Source organism: Ochotona curzoniae, unplaced genomic scaffold (genome assembly GCF_017591425.1).
Source record: "Ochotona curzoniae isolate NIBS_2020 unplaced genomic scaffold, NIBS_Ocur_1.0 scaffold_4701, whole genome shotgun sequence".
Lineage (NCBI taxonomy): Eukaryota > Metazoa > Chordata > Mammalia > Lagomorpha > Ochotonidae > Ochotona > Ochotona curzoniae.
The window spans coordinates 16,440,313-16,453,490 of NW_024467122.1; the positions used below are offsets into that span (position 1 = coordinate 16,440,313).

The following is a 13,178-nucleotide window of genomic DNA, read 5'->3' on the forward strand; positions in this document are numbered from 1 at the left end:
TCTCCCACAGAGGTACAGCATCCCAAGGCTTTGGGCCATCCTCTACTGCCTTCCCAGGCCATAAGCAGGGAGCTGAATGGGAAGTGAGCAGCTGGGATCAGAACCAGTGCCCATATGGGATCCTGGTGTGTGTAAGGCAAGGACTTTAACTGCTACACTATTGTGCCGAGCCCCATCACATCCTTCCTTAAATAACTATGTAATGTTACATTATTCCTATATATCAAGCGTTTCCATATTTATTAATTCTATCAGGTATCAGTTTAACTTAGTCACCAGAAATTGGTTTGCAGAGACAACTTTACTGAGAAGCAGCTATACAAATCAATTTTTTCCCCCCAAATACATGGAGAATGATCTTGTGTTAAGCAAAGATGACACTTAGACAGGAAGCAAAGCACTAAGGATAAATTAAAAAAAAAAAAAACACTGGGCTTGAGCAAACAAACCAGCTACTAACCAGTGAAACCTTATGAAAATGACGGGGCAGAGGGTTTGGCATAGAGGTCTGCATTGCTCCTTGTGACTCCCACATCTCAGAGCCTAGCCCGAGTTCTGGTTACTCTGCTTCTGCTTCAGCCTCCTGCTACTGCACCTGTAGACAGTGATGAGGCCTTAATGAACTGGGTTCCTACCACCCACACAGCAAAAATGTTACAGCAGCTAACACTTAAAAACTCAGGTGATTCATGTTAGCAGTGAGGCACTGTTGATAATATATCCTGTTGATGTGATGTGATGAAAATGGCATTTTAATTTTTATGGTCTTTCTTCCAAAACTCCATAATGCCAATGAAATCATGAGAAAAATCTTAGGCAAATTTCAATTGAAGGGCATTCTACAAAATAAGTCAATAGTTCTCCCCAAAATTGTCAAGGTCATCAATAATAAAGTCTGAGAAACAGTCTTAACAATTCTCAATGGAATCTTGGAGAAGAAAAAGATGAGTTGGTAAAAAGGAAGAAAATTGAACAAAGTATGGATTTGAGTGTCACTTCAAACACTCTAACAAACGTTCCATCCTTAAGTTAACATGAAGAAACGAGTGTGGACATTTGGAATTCTAACTTTGCACCTTTTATGTGATTCCAAAATTAAACATTTTAATTTTTAAAAAGGCTAGCCACGTGCTTTGAGAATATAGTGATCATATACATATCTGATAAAGGACTTGTACCCTTTCCCCATAAGAGACAGAACTGCTACAAATGTACAAATGTGCAACAACAATGAAACCCAAATTTTAACTTTAACAAGGAACAAAGGCATTGGTGTTGTAGTGTAACAGCTAAGGTGCTGCCTGTGTCCCGGGCATCCCATGGGCACTAGCTTAGTCCTGACTGCTCTACTTCCTAGCCAGCCTGCAGCACCTGGGAAAGCAGAGTTAGATGCACCAAGTCCTTGGACCCCTGCACCCACGTGGGACACCCAAAAGACGCTCTTGGATTCAGCCCTGGGTGTTGCAGCCATTTGGGGTATCAACCAGCCCATGGAAAATTTCTCTGTAATTTTGCCTTTCAAATAAAATAAAACTTTTTAAAAAGAGGTGAACAAACATTTCACAAAATAAAACATAGTAATAAGCATGTGAGAAGATATTCATGACCATTGGTCACAGGAAAACTTGCAAAATTAAAACAAGTTACCATTTCACACCCACTAGAAGGGTTAGTCAGATTAGCAACTCCAAATGTTGGAAAGCGCGGGAAACAAGTGGAACTCGTATGCATAAATGGTTGGAATAAGTTCTTACAAACATACCCAGAAATTCCACACTTGTATTTAAGACAAATAAAAGATGCCTACAAAAATATTTGTGCTACACAATATTCAGTGGGGGAAGACATTTCAACAACAAAAGCTGTGAAGTGGATCCCAAATACATCGTGCTGACAAAGGAGGCTGACCTAAGAGAGGATCTACTATTTCCAGTCTTTAAATAGAGAGTTTTTATTTTCAATTTTTATTTGTGAGGCATACAGAGCTTTCTCCCTCTCCCAAGCGCTCAAGCGGGAGGCAAGGAAAGCCATCCTGCCTGGAGCGCCACTAAGGACCCAACGACCTGGCACCACCGCTGCCTTCCGGGGTGCAACTGTCCAATCCATGCTTTTCACTGAATGTCACTTCGCTTCCACAAAAAAAAAAAAAAAACAAAAAAACCCAAAACCAACCAACCAAACAAAACAACCTGACCAGAGAAAAAAACTTGAAAGACTGCCGGCAGTACCACTAAATGACGTAAAAGGGAAATCTGGTGTGGTAAGCCTAAACCATCCAATAAAGAATCCAATACAGTCAGCTGCGGCCTTGTTGTTTTGTGACTAAACGAGGGCTTCCCAAAGCCCTACAAATTCTGAACCTCTCGGCAGGCTCCAAGGGAGGCGGCTTCGCCTCCGCAGCGGGTCCGCCACGACCCTTGCTGAGGAAAGCGAGACGCTCAGGGCGGGTTCCCGGTCCGCGCCGGGTGCCTCCTCACCTCGGCGGCCCCGCCGCCCCTTCAGCCAGCCGCCCGAGCCCCGACTCCCCCGGCTCCCCAGCTGGCCGCCCGAGCCCCGACTCCCCCGGCTCCCCAGCCGGCCAGCCGCCCGACCCCGACGCCCCCGCCGCCCAACCCCTCTTCATTTCCCGCCGCGCGCGTTCTTCTCCCACGCCCACCCTTTGAACCGCCCCTTTACCTTTCAACCAATTCAAAAGTCGCAGGGCGAGAACCAATCGCAAGCTTCTTTGGAGGGGAAGGGGCGGGCACCTTTCGCGGAAGTGTGGGTTAAAGTCCCTCCAATCAGCATCTTGGTGCGGGAAGTTTGAATTTTGCCGAGGTCCGGGAGAGGCAGCTATTTGTGCTTCGGAGGAGGCTGAAGTGGACCAGGCCGACTGGGTCGTTTTTTATTTCTCTCTAGAGGTTTCCCACTAGGCGGTTCCTCAGGTGAGTGGAGACTGGGGAGCTTTTCGGGTTAGGAGGACGCTCGCCGGCTTCCGGTTTGTTCTGGAACGGTCTGGACGCTGCTGGCTGGGAGACTCCGCTGAGACCGCGGGACCTGGCTTTCGCGGTGGCAGGTGACCCGGTCTCCCGGAATAGTAAAAGTGGCCCAGGTGGCCTCACTGGTCTCCGCAGCGGTCCCGTTTGTCAGCAGGTGGAAGCCGTGCGGCTGCCGGCAGAGTTCCCAGCCGCCCGGGGACGCGGGGCTGTGTGCGGGGAGCCGGGCGGCCGGGCTGGGGCCGACCACCGCGCAGATACTCCAATATGGCTGTAAATTTATTTCATCTGTACAAGGGTGGTTCCAAAAGAAAAGGAGCTGCCTTTTAGGATTATGGTGATAAATAATGTTTATTTAATGTTCTCTCTACGTCCCACTTGCCGTGGCTAGTACTATCCTATGTTTAACAAATTCGTCCGTTTAGGTTTTTTTTTTTTTTTAATGCTTAACAAGTTAGTACTTGCAGAAGGTAACAAATAACAGGAATCTTTTTTTAAAAAAAAATCGTAGAGAATTCTTGATGGAAGTTGCAGGCTGTCGGTGGTCACTTCCCTTGGGTTCTTAAGAATGGTACTGGAATCCAAGTGAGTGTGCCTTTTCTGGTACTTCATTAATTGCTCAAAATAATGTGAAATGTTAACAATTGCATTTCATGGGCCAGTTTTTCTTCTGATTGAGGTTCTTGCAGTGGAGTTTAATTATTCTTGGTGAAGGCTGTTGTACCTTGTAATGTTGAATGCACACACAGGCCTTTGCTGGCGTGGAATCTTGGCTGTCTTTGAAGTGACAAGTCTCTATGTACTAAGGGGTTGAACGATGGCGATGACCAGCAGCCTGTTGACAGCTTTGGAGGGATGCTGGCCACTGGAAAAAAAAATCCAGTGGGACTAGAGGATTGGAATGTTGAGCCCCACCTTGCTCAACCTTTAGGGTAGGGAGGGGGCAAAAAGGTAGCTGATACAGCAGCACTTGGTTCCATCAATCATGCCCATGAAATAAATAAAGTCCACGTAAAATGCAGAGGAACTGCATCAGATGGCATCATGTGGAGCGGTGCTTGGCAGATGGCATGCTGAAGGGCGCCTGCGCAGCGGTTCCCTGACAGAGCCTGCCCTGTGTGTCTCTGCACCTCTGTCTTTGGCCATAAGCTTTCCATAAGAGAGCAGTGAAGGTGAGAGTTTCTCTGAGTTCTGTCAATCACAAAGCAGATTCATCAGGCCTGACGAGGGAGTTCTTGGCGTCTTGATGGCTAGTGGTGCAGGTAAAGCAAGCTGGGCTTTTGATTGGAAAGAAGCTCGGAACGGCCCTTGACATATGGGATCTGATGCTATTTCCAAGTACTCGGTGTGTGAACAGCCTTGCATTAGGGACACTTGCCTGGTACTCATTGCAGAGCCGACTGTTTGCTTGACATGGGGGAAGACCTTCCGTACTCCTAATGTCAAAAGTGGGTCAGGAGAAGAAATGGGAGAGACGGAGACTGAGCGTTTATCCCAGTGGTGTTAGGGTGTGTGGCTTGTTCAGTCTCCTCACAGAGGCTCCCTGGCATTTTCGGGGCTGCTGAGACCTTTTTCCCAGATTATCAGTCCTCTTTTCGGGTGTAGCTTGGTAGTGCTCTGGCTTCAGGAAGAATTCCAAGGTATGGGAGAAAGTGGATGAGGCCGTTGCTTCCAGGTTTGTAAGAGGGTGGCTCTCAGCAGCAACAGCCACAGCAGCAGCCTAGCCACATTAGTACCCCGGATGTGGGACAGCCACTCGGTGTGTCATCCCAGGGTCCCCAGTGTGGAGCATGTTCTGAGGGTACTGCTTAAATGAAAACCCTTTGTCTCAATCTTTGACAACCAACCGTCTGTTTATCCCTGTGTGTTTTGTAGCATCTCCAATGATGTGCTGCTGCTTTTTTTTTTTTTTCCTGAAAGGCAGTGGTAAGCTACCTACATTCAGCAGCAAGGGGAGATCATGGAACTTCGGCTTACAGACCTGTCCTTGCTTTCCTCCTTCCTGCCTTCCCTCCACCTTCTTTCTACAGTGTTCTGTGTAGGAGTGCAGAGCTGCTTATCTGAATTTTGATTTCAGGAAGAGCAGCACATGAGCTGGAATCTTGATTTTTTTTAAGAATGGAATGAAAATCCACGTAAGTTGGTGTCTCTCTTTTTCCTGACAGGATGTCTTCATCACTTTTTGCCAGTCGACACAGGAAGGATTTAAGTACTGAAATGATTAGAACTAAACTTGCTCATCGCAAATCATTGTCTCAGAAAGAAAACAGACATAAGGAATATGAGCGAAATAGGCATTTTGGTTTGAAAGATGTCAACATTCCAACCTGGGAAGGTAGAACTCTCGTTGAGTTAGAAGAGTCTTCTCAAGATCTTGTTCCAGAAAAATCCATTGTGAAGCCAAGTAAGTAAAGGTCTGTTGTAATTTTAAGTACTTTGAAGAGTGAAGTAAGTTGGTTTAATGCCAGTAAGTAAAACAAAAATTCCTTGCCAAAAGAGTGGAATTTTAGAATTTGGTATTTTCTGCAATTAAATATAGCTGACCTTCCATCTCTGATGGTTCATCTGTGTTTTTTGTTTTGCTTTTTTTTTTTTTCTTAATTTTTATTGGAAAGTCATATTTACAGAGAGAAGGAGAGACAAGAGACAGAAAAATCTTCTATTCACTGGTACACTCTGACCTGAAGACAATCTGAAACCAGGAGCTTCCTCCAGGTCTCCCACGCAGGTGCAGGGTCCCAAGGCTTTGGGCTGTTCTCTACCGCTTTCCCAAGCCCCAAGCAGGGAGCTGGATGGGAAGTGGAGCAGTCAGAACACTAATGTTTGCCCAAATCTTGGCACACGCAAGGCAAGGATTTAGTTATTTGAGCCATCACGTGAGGCCCTAGGATGGAGATTTTATAGAGGATGAAATGAGGTGTCACTTAGTTTAACTGTTTGTAGCTTTAGTTTGATCATTTTCCTGGATCAGTATAATGTGTAACACAACATATTTAATGTCTTCGAGATTGACTATGTCATGGGTTCTGTTGGGCTAAAGATATCTAGATTTTTCATTAAAAAAAAAAAAGAATTGTAGAAAAAATTGGGGTTCTTGTTTCTGTTATGGTTCAAACAGTGTGGTTATTTGAAGGAGTTGCAGATAATTGAGAGGAAGAAAAGAATAACATCTTTTAGGTGGGAGGAAGTAAAGTGGGGGCATAGAATGATATAAGATAGTTGTTAAAGAAAAACAAGTATTTTCTGAGGAAAGTTTCTGAACCCCTAAGTGGTCAGTCATCTTGCCTCTACTCCTGTCCTCTCAAATTTAACCATATCAGTATGCTATTAAAATATATTTTATTTCCTGTTTACAAAGCTTGAGGCGGGAAGTGTGCTCAGTATGTTCCAGAGAAGCAAATGAGCAAGGTTAGGGAATTATCCAGAGAGGATGCTGGATCAGAAAGAGCCCTGGGGGGTATCGGTACCAGGATGCTGGCTTTTAGGACAAGGGAAAGGAGATACCACTAATGGACTGATGAGTGACCATGTCATCTGATTTATATCTTAAAAAGATCCAGATTATAGGAGAGGGAGCATGGCTACAGGAACACCTGTAAGAAGGTATTAGTTGATTTATCTAGGTAATAGCAGCAAAGAAGTGATTACAATTTGGATACATTTTTTTAAGGTTCATTCAGTAGGATTTCCCATGGACTAGATGTGAGATTGAGGCAGAGAATTTAGCATGATTGAAGATTTTAAGCCTGAATGAGGTAAAGTTTTCAGAGGTCACTTTCTAAAGAATGAAAGGTTTTGGACAGATACAGTGAGATTAAAAAGTTCAGTTTGTGGGGCCAGCAGTGTGGCACAGCACGTTAACTCACCACCTGTGATACCAGCATCTTCTATGGGTGCCAGTTTGAGTTCCAGCTGCTGTACTTTAAATCCAGCTCTCTTGCTTACAGACCTGGGAATGCTTTGGAACATGGCCCAAGTCCTTGGGCCTCTGTACCCATGTGAGAGACCCAGATAGCGTTCTAAGCTCCTGGCTTTGAATTGGCCCCGCCTTGTCTATTATGGCCATTTGAGGAATAAACCAGTGAACAAAAAAAAAGTCTCTCAGTCTCTCTCCTCCTTTCTCTGGAAGTCCACTTTCAAATAAGTAGCTCCTAAAAACAGTTCAGTTTTGGGCTTGTGAATTTGTGGTGCCTATTAGACATGAAGAGGGGAGATGATGAAGACTGGATATACAAGATGATTTGGGGGAAAATCTCTCAAGTTCAGGGGTTTATCTACATTTCATGATGTGTGAAACTACAAGACAGGTTGTGGTTTCCAGAGCTCAGGTGTGAAGGGAAGGGTGAGAGAATGAGCACATGAAGGAAGGCAAGCGAAAAACAGGAGCTAGGCCCAGTGCAGTAGCCTAGTGGCTTAATTCCTCGCCTTGAACACATCGGGATCCCATATGGGCACCGGTTCATGTCCCAGTGGCCCCACTTCTCATCCAGCTCCCTGCTTGTGACCTGAGGAAACGGAAGAGAATGTCCCAAAGCTTTTGACCCTGCACCCATATGGGAGACCTGGAAGAGGCTCCAGGCTCTTGGCTTTGCATCTGCTAAGCTCCAGCTGCTGCAGCCACTTGAGGAGTGAACCAGCAGACAGATCTTCCTTTCTGTCTCTCCTCCTCTCTGTATATCTGACTTTCCAATTTAAAAAATTAAACGTAAAAAAATATATAAATAAAAAGGAGCTGAGAGGGCTCAAGGCCATAACCTAGTGGCTAAATCCTCACCTTGCACATGCCAGCATCCCATATGGGCATGGGTTTGGGACCCTGCACCTGTGCAGGAAACCCAGATGCTGAGCAAAGTCAGCTGAGGGGAGCCAGAAGAACGTGCTTCTAGACACCAAGCAGAAAGTGCCTGAGTCCCTGTGTCAGTCAGTGCTGCTGCTCACAGCGAGGAATGTCAGAAATGAGACCTCCACATTCACCGCCTTGGACACTGGGGGGACCCTGGGGAGGAGCTTTGATGAAATGGATTGCATGCAGGGAAAGCCAGTTGGTCTGGGTTTAAGAGAGAATGGCAGCCCTGCTTAGGGCATATTCTTGCCTTAAAAGTTGAACCTTCAGTATATTTGGGGATGGAATATTATGAATAGAATTTATTTCTGAAAACAAATACAGCAGAATGTTCATAGTTACTGAATCTGGATTATTTGGAGTTTAATTCTACTTTAGGATGCATTGGACAGTTTTCAGAATTTTGAAAATATTAAGGGGAAAATGTAAGGTGAAATAGAAATAATTTTTTTACTAGACAAATTTGGCCATAAACAAGACTGGAAAAACAAGACAAGTAGCTTGAAGAGATGGGTTGAGTGACTGTAGTGTAGTGGGTAAAGCCATCATCTGTAGGAGTGCTGCTTCATGTTCTTACTGCTCTACATCTGATCCAGCTGCCTGCTAATGTTTCTGGTAAGGCAGTGGAGGAGGTCTCTAGGGCTTGGGCCTCTGCGTGGAGTCCCAGATGAAGCTTCCAGCTCCTGACTTCTGGCTTGGCCCACTTCTGGCTATGGCAGACATTTAAGGAGTGAACCAGTGGATGGAAAATTTCTCCCTCTCTAACTGCCTTTCACATAAAGAAGTCTTTTTGTTGCTGTTGTTTTGTCTGCCCACACTCCCGAAGTAATTGCAACAACTGTAACTGAGCTGATCTGGAGCCAGGAGCCAGGAGCAGCTAGCTTCTGGGTCTCCCACTCAGGTGCAAGGTGCCAAGGCTTTGAGCCATCCTCCACTGCTTTCCCAAGCCACAAGTAAGGAGCAGGATTGGAAGTGAAGCTGCCAGGATATGAACCAGCACCCATATGAAATCCCAGCACATGCAAGGGAGGACTTTAGCCGTTAGGCTACTGTGCTGGGCCCTAAAATGTATAAATCTTAAAAAAAAAAAAAAAGGCGGGGGTGGGGGGGCAGATTCTTTAGACTACACTACATTCCCGAAGATTCACCATGACTACCATCTTCCAAATCATTCACCCAAATTCATGATCCACAAAACTCATGAAATAATAAACATTTATTTTCTTAGTTTCTAAGCTTGAAGTAACCAGTGCAACTCCATTAATTATTACAATAGATGTATTCCATCCCTTTACACATACCCAAGACCCTCTCGTTCACCTATATTTTTTCCTTTCTATTGAATGCTACCATTAAGAAAACAGTGCGGGGGCCTGGCGTGGTGGCCTAGCGGCTAAAGTCCTCACCTTGAACACGCCAGGATCCCATATGGGCAGCTCCACTTCCCATCCAGCTCCCTGCCTGTGGTCTGGAAAAGCAGTCAAGGACATTCCAAAGCCTTGGGACCCTGCACCCATGTGGGAAACCTGGAGGAAGTTCCTGGCTCCTGGCATCGGATGGGCGCAGCACCGGCCATTGTGGTCACTTGGGGACTGAAGAGCTTCCTCTCTGTCTCTCCTCCTCTCTGTATATCTGACTTTGCAATAGAAAAATAAAATAAAACTTAGAAAGAAAAAAGAAAGGACAGTGCAGGCTTTGTGGCACAGAATATTAAGCCACTGCCTATGACAGGCAGCCCATATGGAGACCAGCTTGCATCCCAGCTGCTCCACTTCTAATACAGCTCCATGTTAATATAGGAGATCTGGATGAAGCTCCTCTCTGTTTCTCCTTCTCTTTGTACCATCTCACTTTCTGATTAAAGAAAAAGAATTATTCAAAGATTTGTTTTTATTGCAAAATCAGATATACAGAGAGGAGAGACAGAAGGAGATCTGACCATTGATTCATTCCCCAAGTGGCCGCAGCGGCCGGAGTTGCGCTGATCCAAAACCAGAAGCTAAGAGCTTCTTTGGGTCTTTTACGCAGGTATAGCATCCCCAGGCTTTGGGCCGTCCTCAAGTGCTTTCCCAGGCCATAGGAGGGAGCTAGATGGGAAGTGGGGCTGCCAGGCCCAAAAATGAATCATTATTATTTTTTTAAGATTAATTTATTTTTATTGGAAAGGCAGATGTACAGAGAGGAGAGACAGAGTGGAAGATCTTCTATCTGATGATTTACTCCCCAAGCAGCTACAACAGCTGCAGCTGACATATCCGAAGCCAGGAGCCCAAACCCTCTTCTGGGTCTCCCATGTGGGTGCAGGATTCTAAGGCTTTGGGCTATCCTCAGCTGCTTTCCCAGGCCGCAAACAGGGAGCTGGATGGGAAGCTGGGCTGCTGGGATTAGAACTGGCTTCCACATGGGATCCTGCGCATTCAAGGTGAGGACATTAGCTGCTGCTAGGTCATGGTGTTGGGCCCAAAAATAAGTAATTCTGAAAAAAAAAAGACTTATTAATTTTCATTTGAAAGGTAAATTTATTTATAGAAATAGAAAGGATCTTCCTTCTGCTGGTTTACTACCAAAATGGGCACAGTGGAGCACTGGAATGCAAGAACTGAGCCATTCTCAGCTGCTTTTCCAGGCCATAAACAGGCAGCTGGATCAGAAGTGGAGTTCCTGGGACATGAACTGACACCCATATGGAATGCCAGTGCCACAGGTGGAGGATTAATGTGCAACACCAACACACCAGCCCCAGGTCATAGGCTTTGCTGACACTGGAGAGTCCACTTCTAGATAACTGATGGACATGAGCAGCAGGACATTGCTTCCTTTGCTGGAAGCCTTCGTTCCTTGTCCTAACATCTCCATGGGGCTGCTCAGAGTATCCCTAAGCCTTCATGGCCACTGACGTCCTCCAGAGCAATGGTCCCAGAGAGGCAGACACAGCCCTAAATGGAGAGTCTGTGTTTTTTAGTCATAAAAGTCAACACCTGGGCCTGACTGTTACCGGATGCCCAGGGTTCAGCACGGAGCTGGCGGAATGGCGCTATGGATTCATCTGGCGTTCTCTATTAGACTGTTTTGTTTCTGATCCAGCTTCCTGTTAGTGCTCCTCAAAAGGCAGTAGGTCATAGTCTAGGTTCTCAGGCCCCCGACATCCCTGTGAGAGACCTCAGTGGAATTCCCGGCTTCAGCTTGGTCCAGCCTTTGCCATTATGACTGCTTGGGGAGTGAACCATCAGATGGACGGTCACTCTCTGCATCTCTGTTACTCTGCCTTTCAAATAAATAAAACTAGGAATTGTAGTAATATGCTCAGAATGATAAGGAATTAAGTTGTTATCTTTCTTAGAAGTAGTTGAAATTTGACAAAAATTTTCTATTTTTAAATATTCACAAGGCTGCTTTATCTAAAATGTCTTATACTGTGTGGGGTTTATTTTCTCCTGCTTAGGGTCAATGAAAACTGTTCTAGGAGATCAACGTAGACAAATGCTCCAAAAATACAAAGAAGAAAAACAGCTTCAAAAATTGAAAGAGCAGAGAGAGAAAGCTAAACGAGGAGTATTTAAAGTGGGCCTTTATAGACCTGTTAACCCTGGTTTTCTTTCATCAAATCAGAATGCTATGAAAACTGAGCCAAAAAAGGTAAATTTAATATCTTAATATAAAGGAAGTGTCTATTTCATCTGGAATTTTTTGTAAGAGAAAATAAAAATAATTGCTGTCTCTTAGTCCTTTTCTGCACTTAACTAGTTGGTAAGAGCTGGAGATGGCAATGGTAGCATAGAAGGTGAAAATCCAGTTTCTAGAAAGAACTATAAGTAAAATAGGTAGAATAAGTAAACCAGGATCAGTGGACTGGGTCAGTTTAAAAGGAAAGAAATTCTTATAAGGCATGTTAAGGGTCAATATAGGGGACCAGGAAGACAGGGATGAGATGATTTTGAAGCAATTAGTGTGAGCAGTTGTATCAATTGTGCTACTACTAAAAGCCTTGTGGAAGGTAAATCAACAACTGTTAAGTGCATGTTAATAATAGCCTTTTATCCTCCCAGCTTTTTGGGGACATTTAGATAACAGGTAATTGAGAATAAAAATGGGAAAGCAGGATGGGGTAGGTGCTATGTAGATATCTAGGATACAACATTAGCAGTGTGGTTCTTGGGTTTAATCTGTAGGCCTTAAGGGCAGGAGAGCTGAAAGCGAAGGGAGGGAAAGGAGGGGTCATCTGAAAAGTGGGAGCGGGTCTTGGGGTCTAAGGAGGAAACTGGTACAGAGGCAGGCGGATTGGATCTTAGGTGGGCACTGGTGCTTTGCTTAGGAGATATATGCGTACTTTTTTTTTTAATATGTTGAAAAAAATCTCTGGTAGTATTAAAGTTCTTTAGAAAGTTTGTGGAAAACAAATTATGAGAAAACAGCATAGATTGCAAATATTTTTTGAATCAAGGTAGATCTATATGTAAGTTTACTTTTCTTCATGAGTTTTTAAATGCACTGTCATAGCTTTTCCTGCTTTAAAGAAAGAACTAATAATAGACCAAAGTATTGCCCACTTTTCTAAGTTTCATGAATCTCCATTAATTTGGTGATCTTTAATTGTTTACTTCGCAAATGACCTTAGGATAATTTAGTAGAGACAAAGCCAATAAAACATACTTCATGTACAGAAAGCTATAATTTGTTCTAGTGATAAAGGAGGGAGAGGTGGTTTGTGTCTGGCGGGAAAAGTAAGGAAGGCCTCTTGGAAGGGTTAGAATTAGTCTGACTCTGAGAATATGTAGGGTGCCAGTCGTTGTTCCGCGAACAGCTATTTAAAAGCTGCGTACAGCTTTAAACAACTATAAGTGGGAGCAAAGAGTCATGATTCTGTTATCAGATTCAGTGAGATTATTTTTTCTGATTTGGTTAGCATGTGTGCTGTTAAATTGCATGGTTTTTTTTTTTTAGCACTGAGATTTGGACAAGCAAATGGTCTATGATCTAGAGAAGTCTGTTACAGTTCTTGAAAAATATTACCAGTTGGAAGAATATCTTATCACATTTTACTCAGTGTTGTTAAAATTTCCCCATATTTTGTGAAGGATTCTTTATTTTCCTATTGATAATGGATGAGAACTTAATCATGAGATGTGAAAACAAATGTTAAAACTAGAAAAGTCTTCATTGCCATTCTGTAAAATAAAATGCGTATGTACCTTATTTTCATAGCTAAGTATGTTAAAGAGAATTCTAATACCTGAAATTTTTTCTCACTAAAAATTTTTTGAAGCTGTTAAATTTTTAAGAATTTATTTTCTAAAGATTTGTTATTATTGTTATTATTGGAAGAGCAGGTATACAGAGAGTAGGAGAGACAGAGAAAGATC

At 43.9% G+C, this 13,178-nt stretch overlaps 1 protein-coding gene across 4 annotated transcripts in view; it reads left to right on the forward strand.

Moving 5' to 3' along the window:
- The first annotated feature begins 2,815 nt into the window (after positions 1-2,815).
- The window catches only part of DLGAP5 (DLG associated protein 5), a 40,620-nt gene continuing 30,257 nt past the window's right edge, over positions 2,816-13,178 (forward strand). For 2 of the 4 annotated variants that reach the window (XM_040969240.1, XM_040969242.1), the window contains exons 1-3: positions 2,817-2,924; positions 5,141-5,379; positions 11,261-11,454. In XM_040969240.1, the coding sequence (XP_040825174.1) occupies positions 5,142-5,379; positions 11,261-11,454 (432 nt within the window). In that variant the 5' untranslated portion in view covers positions 2,817-2,924; position 5,141. Of the gene's footprint in view, positions 2,925-5,140; positions 5,380-11,260; positions 11,455-13,178 lie in introns of those variants that run through there. The other 2 variants (XM_040969241.1, XM_040969243.1) reach the window with 2 other exon arrangements.